At 40.4% G+C, this 19,512-nt stretch overlaps 1 protein-coding gene across 2 annotated transcripts in view; it reads right to left on the bottom strand.

The window, feature by feature from the left end:
- LOC124612451 (DENN domain-containing protein 1A-like) overlaps positions 1 to 19,512 on the bottom strand; it is a 292,617-nt gene that overhangs the window by 225,948 nt on the left and 47,157 nt on the right. For both annotated transcript variants that reach the window (XM_047140674.1, XM_047140675.1), the window contains exon 3: positions 9,407 to 9,544. In XM_047140674.1, coding sequence (XP_046996630.1) covers positions 9,407 to 9,544 — 138 coding nt within the window. The remainder of the gene's footprint in view (positions 1 to 9,406; positions 9,545 to 19,512) is intronic.

Genomic DNA, 19,512 nt, shown 5'->3' with positions numbered 1-19,512 from the left:
CCCAGTCACCACCTTTCCTTAAGCCACTTATAACTCAGTCCCATCTTTTTGCATGTAATTCTGATGTACTGTATTCAACAACAATATCAATTATCAAGCTTTTAAATTCAAACACTGTGTTTCAAAGAATATGCTCCGTCATAATCGAGGGAAAGTTGCCCATTTCCAGCTAGTGAACTATTATTGGCTAACAACTTGTTAAGTCACCGAATAGCTAGTGCACCCACCACATTACACTAATTTAAAACACGTCAAATGAGCTCACCTACTGGATGTGTGGAGAGGGGAGTGGCCCTTCAACAATAGGAGTGCAGGTATGGGTGAAAGCATTTTGTGAAGTGCTGAAAATATAATTTTTTTGCAGGTGATGTGTTATGACAAGGATGTGGAAATAGAACAACGGTTTTGTGATAGCATATTTTAAAGTGCTTCTGTGTTCAAATCTTAAATGATACAGTTGCAACAGCCACATACACTACTCACGTATATACTTTGCACCACACATACCACACATTGTAGATCGTGAAGATTGGCAGCAGTGATAGAGGCCATGAAGCGAAACTGTAGCACCTGAGCTTTCTTTCAAATCTGCATTTTACACAGCATACAAAATTCTCTGAGCTGACTTCTAATAGTTTTGTAATACCAGCTGGGGAAGTGAACTCATTTTTTCACATCCTTATTTCTCTCATCAAGCCTAAAATCATATTTTAATGGTGGTGAGAATACGAAATGCAGCTCATAAGAAAAGCATTAAACAATAACAGCACTTCCTTACGCCTTAATGTACTGTGGATTCTGCAGGTCAGTCGTTGGGGAACCTCTTGCACCAAAGCTTTGGCCTGTCGGCACATGAGTTGGCCAGGCATAGATGGGGAAATTACGCGGCTTAACGCTGCTTGCACTCACAGGTGGCCCTGGAGGTGTCTTTTCCCCCTGGCTTATGCCGCAGCGCCCTTGGGAGCATTGACAAAGTTTTTCATTAAACAGACGTGCACATTATGCTTATGGTTTAACCACTTACCTGATGTGATGTTTTTGGTTTAATTCAACATATTTGTCAATCTATCAAAAACATATGTTGTGAAGGTATAATTTGTGGTCATAGCATGTCAGAAAATAGCTCAATTACCTTGTACCCAGATACCAATTTCAATTTTTTGATGCGGTTTACTTGCTGTTACACATGTGATTTTTTTAAGAACTGATGAAATTCATTACCACAAATTGTTGTACACACATTTTACTATACATTTAATTTCCTTCACTTACACAGATTTTACACAAAGTATGGGAAAGGATTATGATTTTTAATCGTATATGCAATTACATGTGTTTTTGCTCATATTTTGGGGGGTTTTAGTGTTTTCCTCAATTCTGCATTTCCTTTAATTTTGCGTTTTTTAAAGTCTGGACTACACAAAAACATAAAATAGGGGATTCATTGTAGTTCTCCTTCCAGCACCACCTTTCTGTGTTTGACAGGAGTCTTATTAGCTATGGAGCACATTGCTCCCTGGGTCGCGATTGCCACTTCCTTATGCCTTAATGTATTGCGGCTTCCGCAAGTCAGTCATTGCGGAACCTCTTGCACCAAGGCTTTGGTCTGCTGGCACATGTGTTGGCCGGGCATAGATGGGGAAATTACATGGCTTATCTCTGTTTGCATTCACTGCATTCAGAAACAGGCAGCCCTGGAGGTGTCTTTTCCTCCTGGCTGATGACGCAACGTCCGTGGGAGCGTCAACATGTTGATTTTGCTCGACCCTTCCTAAATCAGTATTAGCTCACTGTAGTGGATGCTTATCCAAGTTTCCCTATGTAGTGCATTGTCCATCCAAATCCTCAGTGGCCACTATTTTGGCCCTGTCTGCAATTTTTGCAATTGAGGGACTTCCGTATACCATGAATATCGATAACAGCTCCCATTTTGTTGAGAATTAGTATCTTTTTGTTATGCTAGTGGTGTTCATCATCTCACAGCTCCCCCATTTCATCCTCAATCTAACAGCGAGGCTGAATGCTCAGTTCAGACATTTAAAACTCAGATGCAAAAGTATGTATCTGGCACTCCTCTGAAGCTGCTTTAGACCATTTTTTGTGATCATACAGTTTCACTCCGGTGGGAGAATAAGCCCAGCAGAGCTGCTGCATGGATGCCAACCACAGACATTCCTTCACCCGCTGCATTCAACACTGCATCAGTTGGGATCATCAGCTCCACGACAGTTCTGGCCAGTTGCACCTGTTTGGGCTCATTGTTCAGCTGCTGGCCAAACTGGGTTCCTGTCGTGATCGAGCATCGCCGGAGCCAGCGCCTGTGCATCGCCCACGCTCCTGGTGGGTGGACATCCTGTCACTTCAACCAGCTGTGGCCGCCCACCAATTCTCTCAATCTTGCTGCCACTGCCAATGCCGTCCTTGTGTCGCAGGTGGTCCGATCTGCACTTCAGAGGTGGTCACTACCTGGCGGATTGTTATCAGGGGGTTCCTCCCTCCATCCCCACTCCTTGACTGCCATTGTTGATGCAGCCCCCACTGCACCTGATGCCACAGTTGCCACCACTGCCTCTGCTGCTGGGCCTCTGAGCCCATAACCTTTGAGGCCCCCACAAGACCACTGTCGTGGAATGCTGACCTCAATGGGGATGTCGCTATGAAGACGCCATCCCCAGTCCTGCCCTAAGGCCTCTCACGAGTAGGGAGGATGGTATGCCAACCCACCCCTCATAACTTCTGCCCCTACTCATTGGTGTCTGCCTGCCACATGCTGCAGCAGCCGCCGTCATCAGGCAATAAAATGGATGTGAGCACCGTTACTAGTGTTTTCCATGACTCGTAATCCCAGTGCCTTGTGAGATCAGTGTAACTCCTCATCGGTCTGTATAAGTAGGTCGCAGTGAAAGATTATATCCTGTTTCATATTGTGACTGTTTGGGGAGTGACAGTTACAGGAATATTGCCCAACTTATCACAGGCGAGCAGCACCTATGGCTGAGCAGGTGATGCCGTATTAATTGGAATTGAACAACTTCTCCTTTTCAAAATCTCTGCTGCTTCCTAAAACCTGTGCTCAAGGTGGTCAACAAAGAATAATGGCTCTGTGGCCAAATCCCCATTGATCTTAGAGAAAACTAAGTACTGTGGGGAGTATTTCTCTCATCTCCTAGCCCTATGTTTCTCCCATGACGAAGCCAGGGCAGAAAACAATGAGGGCTCATATCTTTCCGCATTTTGGCAATTCTTTCCTTGATAAGAGACTGCTAAGATTGCGCGGTCACCAGCAGAAAAAATCTGAGCCATTTCATTTGTGAGTCATCTGCCTTGGTGCCACCCACTTCTAAGAGAGGCTTTCCCCATGTGCTCCACCCAGCCACAGCAAAGGCCACCTGGGAGTTTCCAGCCCAGGCACCAATTGTGCAATCCCTGACAGGATGTCTATTATACTGTATTTTGGGTGTATTACTTTCACCATAAATGGAGGGTGCAATGACAAAAAGTCACAAATGGTGGAATATTCACTGTGTGTACCCGACCTCCACACCCCTGAAAAATTTGGTAGAGGAATGGTAAGTCAAACCCAACAATGGGGGCCATGATGTGAAGGATGAAAGGTTGCATCAAGTGCAAATAAAGATAAAGAAGAAGAAGAAGATGGAAGTAAGGAAGGAAGAAAGAAAGAAAGAAAAGATGAGTGTACAGAAAAAAAACGAGTGTCCACAATCAAACCAAATCCAAGCATGGTCAGCACTTAGAAGACCACCCAATTGGAAGCAGAATGTATAAAAAGAATAATAGAGGCATATAATTGCATATGAGACGGGGCGTATTACTGCAAGTGTCAGAAGTCCATCGAAGCCAAGCACGCACATACAAAAGAAATGTGAGCACCCTGGGGGCACAAATAAGAGACAAATTGAACTTCATATTTTTAAAAGTCAATTAAGTAAAGGGAATGAATACCAATAGATCATTTTCAAACATTTTTCCATCACCCCTTCTCACCCACACCCCACCCCTTATTGTGGTAGGGAATCTTACTTCCACAGTATTTTGATACAAATAAGGTTAACATTGATCCAGGTGTTCCTGAATTATGTTTCAATGTTACCCCCTTTCATTTCCCACCCCTATGGGTAATGACGAATTGAATATGATGTCCTGTTGAACGGTGACAAACTACAATATAAATGGAAGTCACTCAAGTAAAAAGCCAGTTACACATTCGGTTTGCAATTGCAGAAATTCTGCTTATGGTTATTACAAAGAGAATATCATTCTAGACTGAACTTTGTGGAACCCCATTTTCCTGTACACATTGAGTATTAATTGCAGAATCAAGTCCAGCTCAGAAATTGCATATACAACTAAAAACTAAACTACCCCTGAACAGGCCATTAAGGCCCAACAGTACCAACCGGCTGCCATATCATCCACAGCCAATAGGGGTCACTGGATGCGGATATGGAGGGGCATGCATTCAGCACACCGCTCACCTGACTGTATGTCAGTTTCAGAGACCAGAGCCACTACTTCTCAAGCAAGTAGCTCCTCAGTTTGCCTCAAAAGGGCTGAGTGCACCCCACTTGCCAACAGCACTCGGCAGACAGGATGGTCAGCCATCCAAGTGCTCACCCAGCCCAACAGCACTTAATTTCGGTGATCTGACGGGAACCAGTGTTACCACTGAGGCGAGGCCATTGGCAGAAATGCATATGTGATATGAAATTTCTAATAAAAATTGGTAGAGTGCTTCAACAGCTCCACTCACATAACACAGCTAAGAAATGGTATTGGCATGCTGTCATCATCTTCTGTAATTTGAGAAGACTGCTGCCATGTCTCAACAAAATGCAAAGACCCCCCTGACAGCAGACCATAATCATAAAAGTTGTCATTTTTAAACATAACCTTCCAAATCTGCTTCGAAATGTAGAAAGCTAATTTCTTGTTCCCAGCAGCAAAAAGTTTTGACTGACAATATGTTCTTGGAGTTTGCAGAGGACTGCCATTAAACTAATTTGTCTGTAGTTGTCTATATTGTGGCAGTTTTCACAAGGTTTCAATATTGGTACAATGATCCTGTCCATCCATTATGTGGCAAAATTTTCCTCTTGCTAAATTTTGTGAAACAAGATTAGGAGACTGTGTTTCTTCAAGTTTTCCTGGTGGATCAGATATTCCACCATCCTTACAGCCAATGTCTAGGTGAGTCACCGGCAAGATTTTGAAATCACTTTACACAGCCCCATGGAGTAAAAGCACATGCATCAGAGGTAACTCTGGTGGTAACAAGAGCACCAGTAATAGATAATATTTTATGTATATAAGAGTAAAACAAAGCAAGTGCAGAGTCAGCAAGTCCACAATAGTTAGGAAATAGGTGGCTGGTTATTATGGATGGCATATGTTGGAGTGCCAGGCAGTGAAGACTTAAAAGATTTTCTTTGAGAGCGCAAACATGAAATGAGAGGTTTCCACGATTTGTCAAGCCAAAAACCCTTATCTCACTTGAGCACATGGTCTGCTAAAATTATCTTTATGTTTACAGACTGTTTATGACTAATATAGTCCACTGATGGGTAGTGACCTGTGGAACACTTTGACACAAATAAGAACCTATACAACTCTCACAACACGGGGGCTTCTACTGATTGGAAAAAGATGGTCTGCAGCCTCAGTAAGAAGGTTAAATACAAGGATGGTCCTGCGTGTGCCTGTAGACTGCCTAATTACCTCATTGTATGTAGCATCTGACTTTCAAATATGTAGACTTTACTCACTCATTTATTAAGCACCTGTAATAGAGCAAGGCTCTTACAAGCAAATCATAAATTTTAAATAAACTCCCTCTGACTACGTCCCATGACACAGTAAAAAGACACAATAAAATACTTTCAGTACATTAAAAATTCCTGCTTTCATATACCTCATAGTTTAGATTTGGTAACCAGACAGTTCATTATCAAAACAATGAGTAAGTAAACTGAAGAATAGTATCATTAGTACTCAAATTGTCGTCTCCTAAAAAATAAAGTAAAAGCATCAGAGATTGATAAACTGTTGCAGTTTCCTACATCACAAACGTAAAGCTGTCCTTTCTGTCCACTCCTTCAGCTTCTGAAGTGTTAGCTGTAATTGATGAATAGTAGTTGCAAGGGTGGGAGAAGGAAGCAAAATTAAGGTTTACTGTTCTATTTATTACAAATGGAATGATCGCACTGTATATTAGCACATCAGTATACTTAGCAAGCAACTGTTTAAGCCTCAGCTTTGAAACTGACTTTGTTGTAACTCCACATTGTTGCAAACTGCCACAATGTCATAAAAATATTTGTACAAAAAACTGTCTGCATGGAAAAGCTTCCTGCATAACCACTTCCAGTAAGGACAGGTTATCAATGATGAAATGATACTTCCAAAAAACCACATCAGTACCAATATATCTTAAGAGTTTTTACATTCTGTACTTACGCTGACAAGGGAACCTCCCCATCGCACCCCCCTCAGATTTAGTTATAAGTTGGCACAGTGGATAGGCCTTGAAAAACTGAACACAGATCGATTGAGAAAACAGGAAGAAGTTGTGTGGAACTGTGAAAAAATAACCAAAAATACAAACTGAGTAGTTCATAGGAAGATAGGTACCATCAAGGAGACCGGAAACACAGGAGCGCCGTGGTCTCGTGGTAACGTGAGCAGCTGCGGAACGAAAGGTCCTTGGTTCAAATCTTCCATCGAGTGAAAACTTTAATTTTTTATATTCAGTTTATGTGACAAACTCTTACGTTTTCATCACTTTTTTGGGACTGATTATCACATTCCCAAGAAAACCTAAATCGGGCAAGGTAGAAGAATCTTTTTACCCATTCGCCAAGTGTAAAAGTTAGGTGGGTCGACAACATATTCCTGTCATGTGACGCACATGCCGTCACCAGTGTCGTATAGAATATATCAGATGTGTTTTCCTGTGGAGGAATCGGTTGACCTATGACCTTGCAATCAAATGTTTTCGGTTCCCAATGGAGAGGCACGTCCTTTCGTCTACTAATCGCACGGTTTTGCGATGCGGTCGCAAAACACAGACACTAAACTTATTACAGTGAACAGAGACGTCAATGAATGAACGGACAGATAATAACTATGCAAAAATAAAGAAAGTAGAATTTTCACTCGATGGGAAGACTTGAACCAAGGACCTCTCCTTCTGCAGCTGCTCACGCTACCATGAGACCACGGCGCTCGTGTGCTAACTGTCTCCATAATATTGCCTATGTCGCCCATGGGCTACTCAGTTTGTATATTTTGCTTATTTTTGCACAGTTCCACACAACTTCTTCCTGTTTTCTCAATTGATCTGTGTTCAGTTTATCAAGGCCTATCCACTGTGCCAACTTATAACTAAATCTGAGGGGGGTGCGATGGGGAGGTTCCCTTGTGAGAACCAAACTAAGATCTGCTCCGAAGTCTCCGATCTGTAGCTCTGTACAGCAACACTACAGTAACTGCTTGTGGAGGTACTACTCTCATGTTTTTAAGAGTGGTATCACAAGATGGCCTTCCTTAACAATTTTAGGTACATTCACCACATGCATATTTGGATAAAGAGATTCACTCTAAGTAGACTCTCTGCATGGTGTCTGATGGGAGTAGCTGTTTCGATATATGTATGAAGACGGTATGCGACTTTTGACATATATTCACTTAATTCTGGTCACTATCAACCATAAAATTCAATACATCTTTAATGAACACATCAATAAATTTAAACTATTTCAATTAACATTACATTTCTGTATCTTGTAACATCATAATACATCTGCATTTGTTTACGGTTATCCTGACATAATGACCACAGTGTTATCTGCTGGTTCAGGTCGAAAGTACTGGCTGACGCAAGAAAACTGTTGGTACTGAGCAAGGCCATTCAACGTACAGCTACTTCCATCAACTACTAAGGTTCACACATGACTTGTGGGGGCAAACCTAGGAATATTTTTTTACTCGATACTTCCCCAGTGACACATATTTGAACCTTTAGAATACCTATTCTTAATTTGGTTTTGAAGCTCAAGCAGCAGCCATGTTTACTGATAAAAAGAACTGATTTTCAGGTCCACTAATTACGCAAACAACTGTTGTTTATTAATGACCAAACAAGTTTCAGCATCTTTACGCCACCATCAGTGGGTACTTTTATTCAGTTCGTAATTACTCTATATTTTGGGTTCCATAGGACACTCATAAAATTACAGTATACTGGTAGTTTGTCATACTCAGTTCTTTTCTCATCCATTGTGGAAATGCACACACAAACACAATATATGTTTTTGCAGAAATTCATTTGCAAGTTATACTTTTTCATTGCACAGTGTTTTCTGTGTTTTGCCTCTGATACATGCTTAAAGAAGTTTGTGTGTCTGGATGTGTATTCCAACCATTAACTGACAAGTAATTATGAACAAGATGATAATGACCCATGCCTCTTGTTTGTTCCAGTCCTGACAAACCAGTACATTTTTTTGTCACTCCCCCATCCCATTCCCCCTCCCCCACCTCACCTCACCAGCCCCCACCACCATTGCCACCACCCATGATTTGCTAATGTAGGCATCTGCTTTTGTACAACCAAATTAGTACACCAGCTAAAGATAATTCAGTACAATAACAGTAATGTTTTACATGTGCTTTCATCATTTTGTTAATGACATGTAGACTGAGCAAATACAATTCTATAAATACTTGATACAGAAAGGATCATCACAACATAAACTCTGTGTGTGTGTGTGTGTGTGTGTGTGTGTGTGTGTGTGTGGTGTTTACATCTGATGAAAGGCTTAGTCTGTTAGCTAATAACATCTAGCAGGTTTCTTTTTTTCAGTGTTCCTGTCTACCTCAGTGCCTCCTCTAGGTAATGAATAGGAATTCATTCTTTTCATGTTGTCATTCCATCCCAGCTTTTTCATCATTTTACTCTCTCTCTCTCTCTCTCTCTCTCTCTCTCTCTCTCTCTCTCACACACACACACACACACACACACACACACACACACACACACACACACACACACACCCCAATTTTTCTATATTAGAGTTGCCTACAGGCATCATTAAGCCTAAAACAGTATTGACTGTCATGCTTCTCAGCCAGGCATAAAAAATCCACTGGTTTAGCAGTCCCTAAGCCTAATTCTGTAACTGGTGACAGTAAAACTTACATTAAAAAACAGATTCAAATGACAATGATAACATGGTTCCAGATAGCAGCATATGGGAAAGTATATAGCTATTTTGTTCTACAGTAGAAGATGAAATCAACGCAGTATTAAAGTGGTCTAATCATCCACAGCACACTTCCTATTGTCACACTTGATATTATATTTAACAAAACAAATTACAATACTCACTTATAAAATGATTCATGCCATGGTAAAAAGCTTAATATCACAAGTGCAGTCTCTGTTTTTGGATCATGACGACAAAAGCCAAATGTCCATTTTGAGTCTATGCTTGTAAGAACAAATGAGTAGTGTTGAACAACAGTGCTGAAACAAAAGGCAAATAAAACCACTTACAGACTTTGATTTTTGTTACAAGAGCTTAATTTGCAAAAGTGTTTCATCATTACATAATGACCTAATGATGTGAACTCTTGTAATGTTGCACAATAAAGAAGTAGAATAAAATTTCTGAAAAAGTGACTAATCAATCAAAAATATTTTTTGTAAATATAAAAGTTTTATCTCTGTAACAGTACTATCACTGGTGCAGTGTGTCAAGACTGCCACTCTTTCACTGGAATCATGATTTGGATTTACAAATGAAAAGCACAAAAATGTGGACATTCTACAGCATTATTTAGTTAACCAGTTTTCAATTTACAAGATGATTCTCTTGTAAACTAAGAAAACAATTAACTAAATACATTAATACTGTAAAACATTTATATTTTTGTACTTTTTATTTATACACATGAAGTTGTCCTATACCAAGCAGTGATGGAAAAATCAATCATGATTTAGAATTTTTTATGCAGAATGACACTTTCACTTTCCATTACCATGAAACTCAGACAGGTTAGTATGGTGCACCATACCAAGAATGGAAAACTGACCTCCACTTTGTGTACGTCAATGGCTCTTTGTCATATACAACTGAGCTACTCATAAAGTACCAAAAACACCTAAAGTGGCACCCAGGATGGGAATGCAAGTCATGGGTGTCGCACAAAGTGAATACAGTGAAACCTCTATATAAAGTTTTTCAAGGGACCACAAATTCTGAACACTGTATAGAGGAAAACACTATAAAGAGGAAGGCTTCCAAATAATAATTATAGGGCATTACTGAAGATTGGGATACCACTAATCAGCTTTGACAAATGGTGCCATAGATGACATTTTAAATTTTCACAACACTGTAATATGATATTCTTTGCAAATGATCAATGTATCAAATGATTAGTTTTTTGTAATTAAAACATGGGGCCCGGTAGGTGGATGGGTGAAAGGAAATGGATCAGTTTGTACTGCAAAAAGTTATAACAGATTCTTAAGATATGACATCATTGTCCAAAGCTGACAGGTGGTATCCCGTTCTTCAGTTGACCCAATTATAGAATATGAGCCAAATTTTGTTTATGATATACTGAACATATTACATAAAAACACAGTAAATGGTACAGATTAAAAAAGAATTAGTCACAAAAAAATTACTTTAATAATTAAATTATGAAATGGAACTTAAATTTGCACAAAACTCTAGGAACCTAAGCAATCTGAAAATCACATACCTATGATTTTTAAAATATTCAAGTAAGCACGTTTGTTTTCTATTTCTCCTAAACTCTATGGCCAAATGAGCAAGTTGATCTACTGTTCCGTCCTCAAGTCTGTGGGCCATCATGTATCTCCTGAATGTTTCAAAGCCTTCAGCTGCCTTAGTATATGAGGGCAAAGGGTCATCTTCCTTGTCACTGTCACTTTCACTACACTATTATTCTCCTAGCCTCTCTCTGCAGTCAGCTCCTCAATACTTCGTACTCCTGTGGTTGCCACCTTGTCATCCACAACCACAAAGTCCTCAAAAGTGACAGAATCACAGCCTATTAATTCCAGAAACTCTTGCAAATCACTTGCAACATCTTTCACAGGAGCTGCCATCTCATTTTCACAGAATCCCGCTTTTGTGAAACAGTTTTTAATAGTTTCAGCACTGACTTCCCTCCACAAGTACATAATTAAATTCATTGCCTGTAAAATACTTTCACATTTCTCAGAAAGGATACGTCTGGTGGATGTGCCACACATCTGTCCACAAACAGCAGCACAAGCAGAATGTGCATCACGTATCACGTGACCAGGTTCTGACGCTGACATATGAAACACACCGAGTGCGGGCTTTCCAAGGCGGCGCCAACTGTGAATCCACAGAACGGAAAATGATGCGACTACATTCAGTCACTTAAATGTTATAAAGAGGTAAATAATTGACCAGGGTTCCAAAAATATGAGTGTTAAATGGAGGAAATTGTAATATAGAAGAAACGCAGTAAAGAGGAAAATTTAACATAGTTTATATGGGCTGTTAGTCGGGACCGAATAAAACGGATGTAACATAGAGGAAAAGGTTATATGGGGGAATGTTATAAAGAGGTTTCACAGTAGCTTACAAAAGTTCATTCTGAAGTTTTGGTTCTTCCCGTTAACTGGATAGTAAGGAAGTATTTCTGTTAAGTAACAGTTCCTATTCAGTGGTTTGCTTTTTGTTTCAATAGTGAAACAGTAAATGGTCCAAAGGAATTCCTGAAGCTTAGTTTATTTTAGAATGTCTGGGTGCTCCAGAACTCAGGTTCAGTGCAACATAAACTTATTTGCCATGAACTGACACAAAATGTAGAGTGTCATTCCCACTACTTACAATAGAGCATTAGTCAGTAGTGAAGAGATCGCTCCAATGCAGATTGCAATGCAGTGTTACTATTATTTTTTTTATTTTTATGGGTACTAATTTGATGTTACTGTAGCAAAAGATTGCACCTTTATGTAGTTGGAGCCTTACTAGCAATCAATATAGGGTGAGCATTGTGGTACTGTATGGACCATACGTCTGTGTAAATGAGCATTGTGGTGGTACTGTGTCAAAACATGTTTGTGCCGATGAGAATGTTTGTTGTGTGTTCTAGACCTGAGAGAAGACATTTGATGTTGGCATACCATACCAGCTAATAGTCCCAAGAATCATGCAGTCAAGATTACTGTTGTAGTACAGTATCCCAACTTAATCTGTAAAGCAAGATGCTACTGGAACTTGAAAAGTAATACCGGTAGCCTACTTTTTAGCAGTTATATGTCAAGATTGTAGTACCATGAGCTGGCCTCATGATACTGGATATCTGGAATTCTAAGAACACAAAGCTTATGAAACAGTATGTAACTTAGTACATTTCACACAAGTGAATGGTGAAGGAGTCTACAGTATGGAAGTTGTACGTGGTCAAGGTTTCAGTTGTTGACCTCCAATGGATACAGGTGTAACCTGTTACACCACACAATATCACTTCCACAGAAAAGTTTTTCTTGTTAGGCTGGTAGTGCTTGGTAGGCTAGCTATTCTCCCGTGAGATTACAAGCTTACAGCTAAACACATGTACAATCTCACTGTTCCAACACGAAGGTGTGAAAAAGGTATATTGAGGTAATCAAATACTACTGTATACATGTATTATTGTAGAAAAAACTATAGTGCATTCTTTTTCTTCCAGTTATGGCGAGCAAAAGCACAGAAAATACAGTAGATGATGACTTCAAAAATACTATTCAACAAGGATTAGCCAAATATTAATCAGAAGAGGATGAAATTGTGAGTGAAGTTGAGGATAATGTTGAAATTTTATCAGAGCACAATGATGAAACATCTTATGATAATCTACCTGATGAATAAGTAAGCCAGGTAAAAAATAACATTATTACCGGTCACAACGGTTGTCAATGGAGTACATTAGAACGTCCTTCAACCAAAACTACCTGTCGTAATATAGTTTTGAGAATGCCTGGAGCTTGTGGGCAAGCAACAAATGTAAGTCAGGAGGTAGATGCATGGAAAGCCTTATTTGCTTAAGAAATAATAAAAAACATTTTATACACAACAAGAAAGCTGAGGGTAAAAACTGAGTTGTGGACAAGATACAAGGTATGTAAGTGACACAGATTTCAATGAGATACTTGCATTAAGGCCTCCTGCATATCATTGGTGTTAGAAAAGATTCTCACTTTTCTATGAGTGACATGTTTTCCAAAGAAGCGCCAAAATATGTAGAGCTATTATGAGCAAACCCCAAATTAAATTTTTACTTCCATGCCTTCATTTTAATGACAAAGCCTTAAGAAATAAAGATGAGTTTCCTCCAATTCGTGAAGTTTGGGAAGCACTTATAGACAGCTGTACCCAGAGTTAATCCCTCACACCTACTGCACAACTGACGAGCAGCTATTTGGTTTGTGAGAACACTGCCCATTTATCATTTACACAGCATGCAGGCTTGTTAAGGACAGGATTAAAATTAATACCATGTTAGACAGTAGAACTTCTATACTGTAAGTGCATAACCTTACATTCATAATCATGGCTCTCCAAGCCATAAACATACAGCCAGTCAAATTGTTAAAAAATTATCTACTTCCATTTACGGAAGATGATCTAAAACTGGTACACCTAACAATGGATAATTATTTTACTTCAGTCCCATTGGTGGATGAAATTTATAAAAAAATACAAATTTACAATTGTTGTCAGACCCGTTTCATTTTTACCAAACAGGAAAATGGAGGTTTTATAATCTCAATTTGCATTCAGAGTTCTAAAGAAGCTGCACGGTCATCAAGAGTTCTGTTCTTTCGGGACAGATACTACTTTCATAAATAGTTAAAATATGGCTACCTGGCCATTGACCTTCTTGTGCGAATGCACACGCTATGGCCCAACTTGTATAAGACTTGGTAGATTCATCTGAAACGAGAAATGAGTGTGATGGGCAAACATCTATTGGGCGCACTACAAATGTAGTGGTGTGGACATGTTGGGAGTGTAGGTCTGACGGGGAGCGTGCAGGGGATAAGTCCCTGCAGGCGCACTATCCTCTGTGCCCTCGGTGGCTCAGTGGATAGTGCATCTGCCATGGAAGCAGGGGATCCTGGGTTCGAGTCCCAGTCAGGGCACACATTTCAACATGTCCCCAATGATGTATATCAACACCTGTTAGCAGCTAGGGTGTCAATTTAATTATCATTTCATTCTAGAGAAGCTGCACGGTCATAAATGGTATCTGCTCTTTCAGGAACAGATACTACCTACATATATAATTAATTTATGGGTATTATTTAACATTGCCAAAACATGAATAAGACCATCAGAAAAATGTTTTTGAAAGAAACTGGCTTATAATTAGCTCGCCGACATGTGCTAAATTGCTTATCAAAAAACTTGTGTTTGGAACTCCAAACTGGCATAGAAAGCATCTTGAAATTAAATAAGGAAACTGCAGTACATGGACTACCACCAAAACAAATCAAAATCTTCTGGTTGTTTCATGTGTAGCAGAGTAAAGACAAGAAAATAAAAAATTCCTGTAATAAGCGTTTTATGCTTGTATGCTATGAATGTAGAGTGGACATTTGTTTAACTTGCAATAAACAATAGTAATATAAATTTTGAAATGTACAATGTATAATTACAGTAAGTTATAATACACCATTTCATTATCTGAAGCACATATATGTAAAATTCATGTATCCAATTGAGAGTTAAAGAACAAGTCTATTGTAAGTCCCCTTTCCTGTTCTGAAGTCCTTTTAGATGATGGGCACCAAGTATTCATTTTCCAGCAATGATTACAGTTTTGTTTTAACAATCCATTCTAGAATTTTTATGATGCTGTAGCTTGGGAAAATTTGGATATCAGTTTCACAGGGCTCTTTTCCCTATGTCAGTATGGGCATAATTATTTGTCAAACTCACATCATTGTGAGTAATTCTGTGCGCCACATTTCATCGAGGAGACATTTCAGGTGTTTTAATTCCTCTGATAATGCATGTACTATCATTTGTAAAAAATAGTGTCAATGACATGGGCGGTGTTGGTGATTTGCTCTATTGTCAGTTAAAGTCCTTAATAATAATAGCAATGCACAAAATTTGATCCTCTACACTGAGTTAACATTAAATTCCTTCAGTGCTTGAGACATAATTGTATTCTCTTACATTTTCTATTCTGTATGTGACTATGCCTCTGAAGTTGTGAGAGTGCTTCCTGTATCTCAAACCTTACCTTTACACCATATTCTCTCATATTAGCACTGCAATTGAGAAAGGCCTAAAACAATTTCCGAGCAATTTTCTTGCATTGCTTAAAGAATTGCTTGACCTTAGTGTTGATTTGTGTGTGTTTTGGACACTTTCTGTGTGGAGTGATGTCTATATTCTTATAATACTGTTCCTCATAAATCAATAGCTCATGAGGATTTTGGATTCATCGTACCACAGGCTACTTACACTGAAGAGCGAAAGAAACTCGTACACCTGCCTAACATTGTGTAGGGCCCCCGCAAGCATGCTGAAGTGCTGCAGTACAACATGTCATGGACTTAACTAATGTCTAAAGTAGTGCTGGAAGGAACTGACATCATGAATCCTATAAATAACAATACAAGGGGGTGGAGATCTCTTCTGAAAAGCACATTGCAAAGCATCCCAGATATGCTCAATAATGTTCATATCTGGGGATTCTGGTGGCCATAGGAAGCATTTAAACTCAGAAGAGTGTTCCTGGAGCCACTCTGTAGCAATTCTGGATGTGGGGTGTGTTGCATTGTCCTGCTGGAATTGCCCAAGTCTGTCAGAATGCACAATGGACATGAATGAATGCAGGTGATCAGACAGGATGTTTATGTACATGCCACTTCTCAGAGTTGTATCTAAATGTATCAGGAATCCCATATCACTCCAACTACACATGCCCCACACCATTACAGAGCCTCCACCAGCTTGAGCAGTCCCCTGCTGACATACAGGGTCCATGGATTTATGAGGTTGTTTCTGTACCTATACATATCCATCCACATACAATTTGAAATGAGACTCATCTGACCAGGTAACATGTTTGTAGTCATCAACAGTCCAACGTTGGTGTTCACGGACCCACGTGGGGTGTAAAGCATTGTGGCAGGCAGTCACTAAGGGTTCACGAATGGGCCTTCGGCTCTGAAAACTCATATCAATTATGTTTTGTTGAATGGGTTGCACGCTGACACTTGCTGATGGCCCAGCATTGAAATCTGCAGCAATTTGTGGAAGGGTTGCACTTCTGTCACGTTGAACAATTCTCTTCAGTTGTCAGTCCCGTTCTTGCAGGATCTTTCTCCGGCCGCAGCGATGTCTGAGTCTCGATGTTTTACCGGATTCCTGATATTCAGGGCACACTCGTGAAAATGGTTGTATGAATAAATCCACTTCATCGCTACCTCAGAGATGATGTGTCCCGTCGCTCATGCACCAACTATAACACCACGTTCAAACTCACTTAAATCTTGATAACTTGCCATGGGAACAGTAGAAACTGATCAAACAACTGCACCAGACACTTGTCTTATGTAGGCATTGCCGATCGCAGTGCCATATTCTGCCTATTTTCATATCTCTGTATTTGAATATGCATGCCATACCAGTTTCTTTGGCGCTTCAGTGTATGTCAGAGGTGGTAAAAGATTTTTGTTGGATTGGATGTAGCACCTGTGAACCAGACAAATACTATACATTCCGTGAGGTGGGGAAGGAAAATGTTGATTTTCTCTTTCACCCGTGTCAAATAACCTTCCATACTAATTTCACTGCAGTTCCATTTGTCTGCATCAGTTTGTTGGTTTGAAGATCAGAATGTTTCTGTTTTGAATGGTTGTTGTTCTTGAGTAACCTGATGTACTAATGTTGAAACAGGATTGCGTATGATGTCACAAAGTTCATGGGTATTACTCACATCCAAAGTTTTGTCCACTTCATGTGCCCCAAACTAGGTAAATGAGTTTTGGTGCATTGTGTCATCTCGTGTGGTATTGCCAAAGATGGGTTTTGGACAACAGAAAACACCATATGTTACAACTGTCGATATAAGTGCTGGGCAACAGACTTGGCAGATAGTGTATTGTTGTTCAGTCACTTGGCACCATGCTGAGGGAGTCAGGGAGCCCACATTGGGGGAGGGGAGGGTAGAGGGGTGGGGGGGGGGGGTGGCGGGAGAGTGGTTGGAGAAGGCAATATGTTATCCAGAGGGAGGAAGAATATGGAGAAGGGAGAAGGTAAAGTGAGGCAGAGGGAAACAAGTTAGCTGAGATTTAAGGCCAAGGGGATTGCTAAAGCACAGGATATACTGGAGTGAGAACTCCAAATGTGTAGTTCACAGAAATTTATACTGGAAGGGAGTATCCAAATGGAACATGTAGTGAAGCAGTTGTTGAAGTCTTTAGTGTTGTAGTGTGCAGCATGTTTGACAATTGTAAGGTCAATATTTTGGTTTGCCACAGTTTAGCGGTAGCCATTCATGTAAGTGGACGGTTGGTTACTTGTTGTGGCCACACAGAAAGCTGTACACTGATAGCAGTATAGCTAATACATAACTTGGCTGCTTTCACACAAGGCTCTGCCTTTTACTTGGCAGGAGACGCCTGTGACTGGACTGCAGTAGGAGGTGGTAGGTGAATGTATGGGACAGTGCTTGCACCAGGGCTGATGACAAGGGAATGACCTGTGGGATGCAAGACTGGGAGCAGGATTGGAGAAGGAATGGATAAGGATGTTTTGTAGGTCAGGTGTGTGGAAGAACACTACTTCAGGTGATGTGGGTAGGATTTAATGTGGTGTCACCGCCAGACACCACACTTGCTAGGTGGTAGCCTTTTAAATCGGCCGCGGTCCGCTAGTATACGACGGACCCGCATGTCGCCACTATCAGTGATAGCAGACCGAGCGCCGCCACACGGCAGGTCTAGAGAGACTTACTAGCACTCGCCCCAGTTGTATGGACGACTTAGCTAGCGATGCAATGCTGACTAAGCCTTGCTTATTTGCAGAGAAGATAGTTAGCATAGCCTTCAGCTAAGTCAATTGCTACGACCTAGCAAGGCGCCATTTATCCTTTGCTATGTACCTAATGAAGCATGTACATTAACAAGACCAATGTTCACCAATTGTGGATTAAAGTTAAGTATTCCAGCAGCTACGTACTTTTCTTCATAGCATTCATTACGTATCCTGTTTCAAACCTCACGCCAGCCTGCGTGAGTTAAAGCGCGTGCCTTTCGGTTACCCGTCACTGTGGATTGGCTGTCTTGCCAGTCCACAACATTTCGAGTAAGATATCTCTCACCTCAGAGCATAACGACAGGTAGTCAAAGCCCTGGTGAAGGATGAGGTTAAGGTTTTCAAGGCGTGGATTATACTGAGTAATTAGAGGAGAGCTGGTCAGCAGTTGGTTAACTGGGATTCTGGTATTCAAGGAGGAGATGGCATGGGAGATCTGTTATGGATTAGGTGGATGGAATACGGTCAGTCAACAAAGGCTGAGGTAAGGTTATCAGTATATTTTGACAACTCCCATTTTCCACAGTAGATGAGGCATCCATTGGTAGCAAGACTGTATGGAAGAGCCTTTCTGATATATAACAGGTGACATTTGTCAAAGTGGAGGTACTGTTGGTGGTTGGTGCACTCAATACGAATGGACATGTTTATGGAGCCACCTCGGAGGTGGTAATAAACGGTTTCTTCTCACTTTCACAAAATTGTTCATACAGGCCTTAGTGTGCTTACGGCAGGTCTAGAAATCAGATGGTCCCATCAGGCTGGCTGTCAAACAACACAGTTCCTGTTCATAATCAAGACTCATCCAAACTAACGCTGATAAAGTGTAGGCTTATTACCTACAGTGAGAGAAGTATTTCCTTACTTGGGCAAGTGATGGTCTTGGTTGCCTAAAAACTTTAGTCAAGTTGACATTACTTGCAGAAAATCCTAATGCATATATGTTCTAGATGCCTCCTCTCTGATGGGATCTAAAAATTCTGTTTTCAATATGCAACTCATTATTGCACGACAGCACAACACTTCAACATTGATGCTTTATCATGCCTTCCAATGGGCTATAAATGTTGTTGGACTCTTTGAAAACACTTTGTCCAAAATTCATGGCTGTTACTCGAGTTTCCTCTGCCATCAAGCAAAGTGGTGGAGCTATCAAGAACTCGGTGCTATGATGGGTAGTCAATTATATACCTATGGAGGTGACCAGAGAATCTACCTAAAAATGTCTTTTTTTTTTCTTCTTTTCTTCTACTGAGCTCCTATTCGCTGTAGCATCACCTCAATTCACTGTGCAAGCAGCCTCCTGCTGTGTACTGAAGCAACTAACTGTAGTGTGATCATCCTTAGATTCTACACCAGTTGGTGCAGCAGCTACTTCATCCAC

This window comes from Schistocerca americana, chromosome 4 (genome assembly GCF_021461395.2).
Source record: "Schistocerca americana isolate TAMUIC-IGC-003095 chromosome 4, iqSchAmer2.1, whole genome shotgun sequence".
NCBI classification, from domain to species: domain Eukaryota; kingdom Metazoa; phylum Arthropoda; class Insecta; order Orthoptera; family Acrididae; genus Schistocerca; species Schistocerca americana.
Note: the sequence above shows the minus strand (reverse complement) of the source record. Positions and strands in the feature narration are given on the sequence as shown.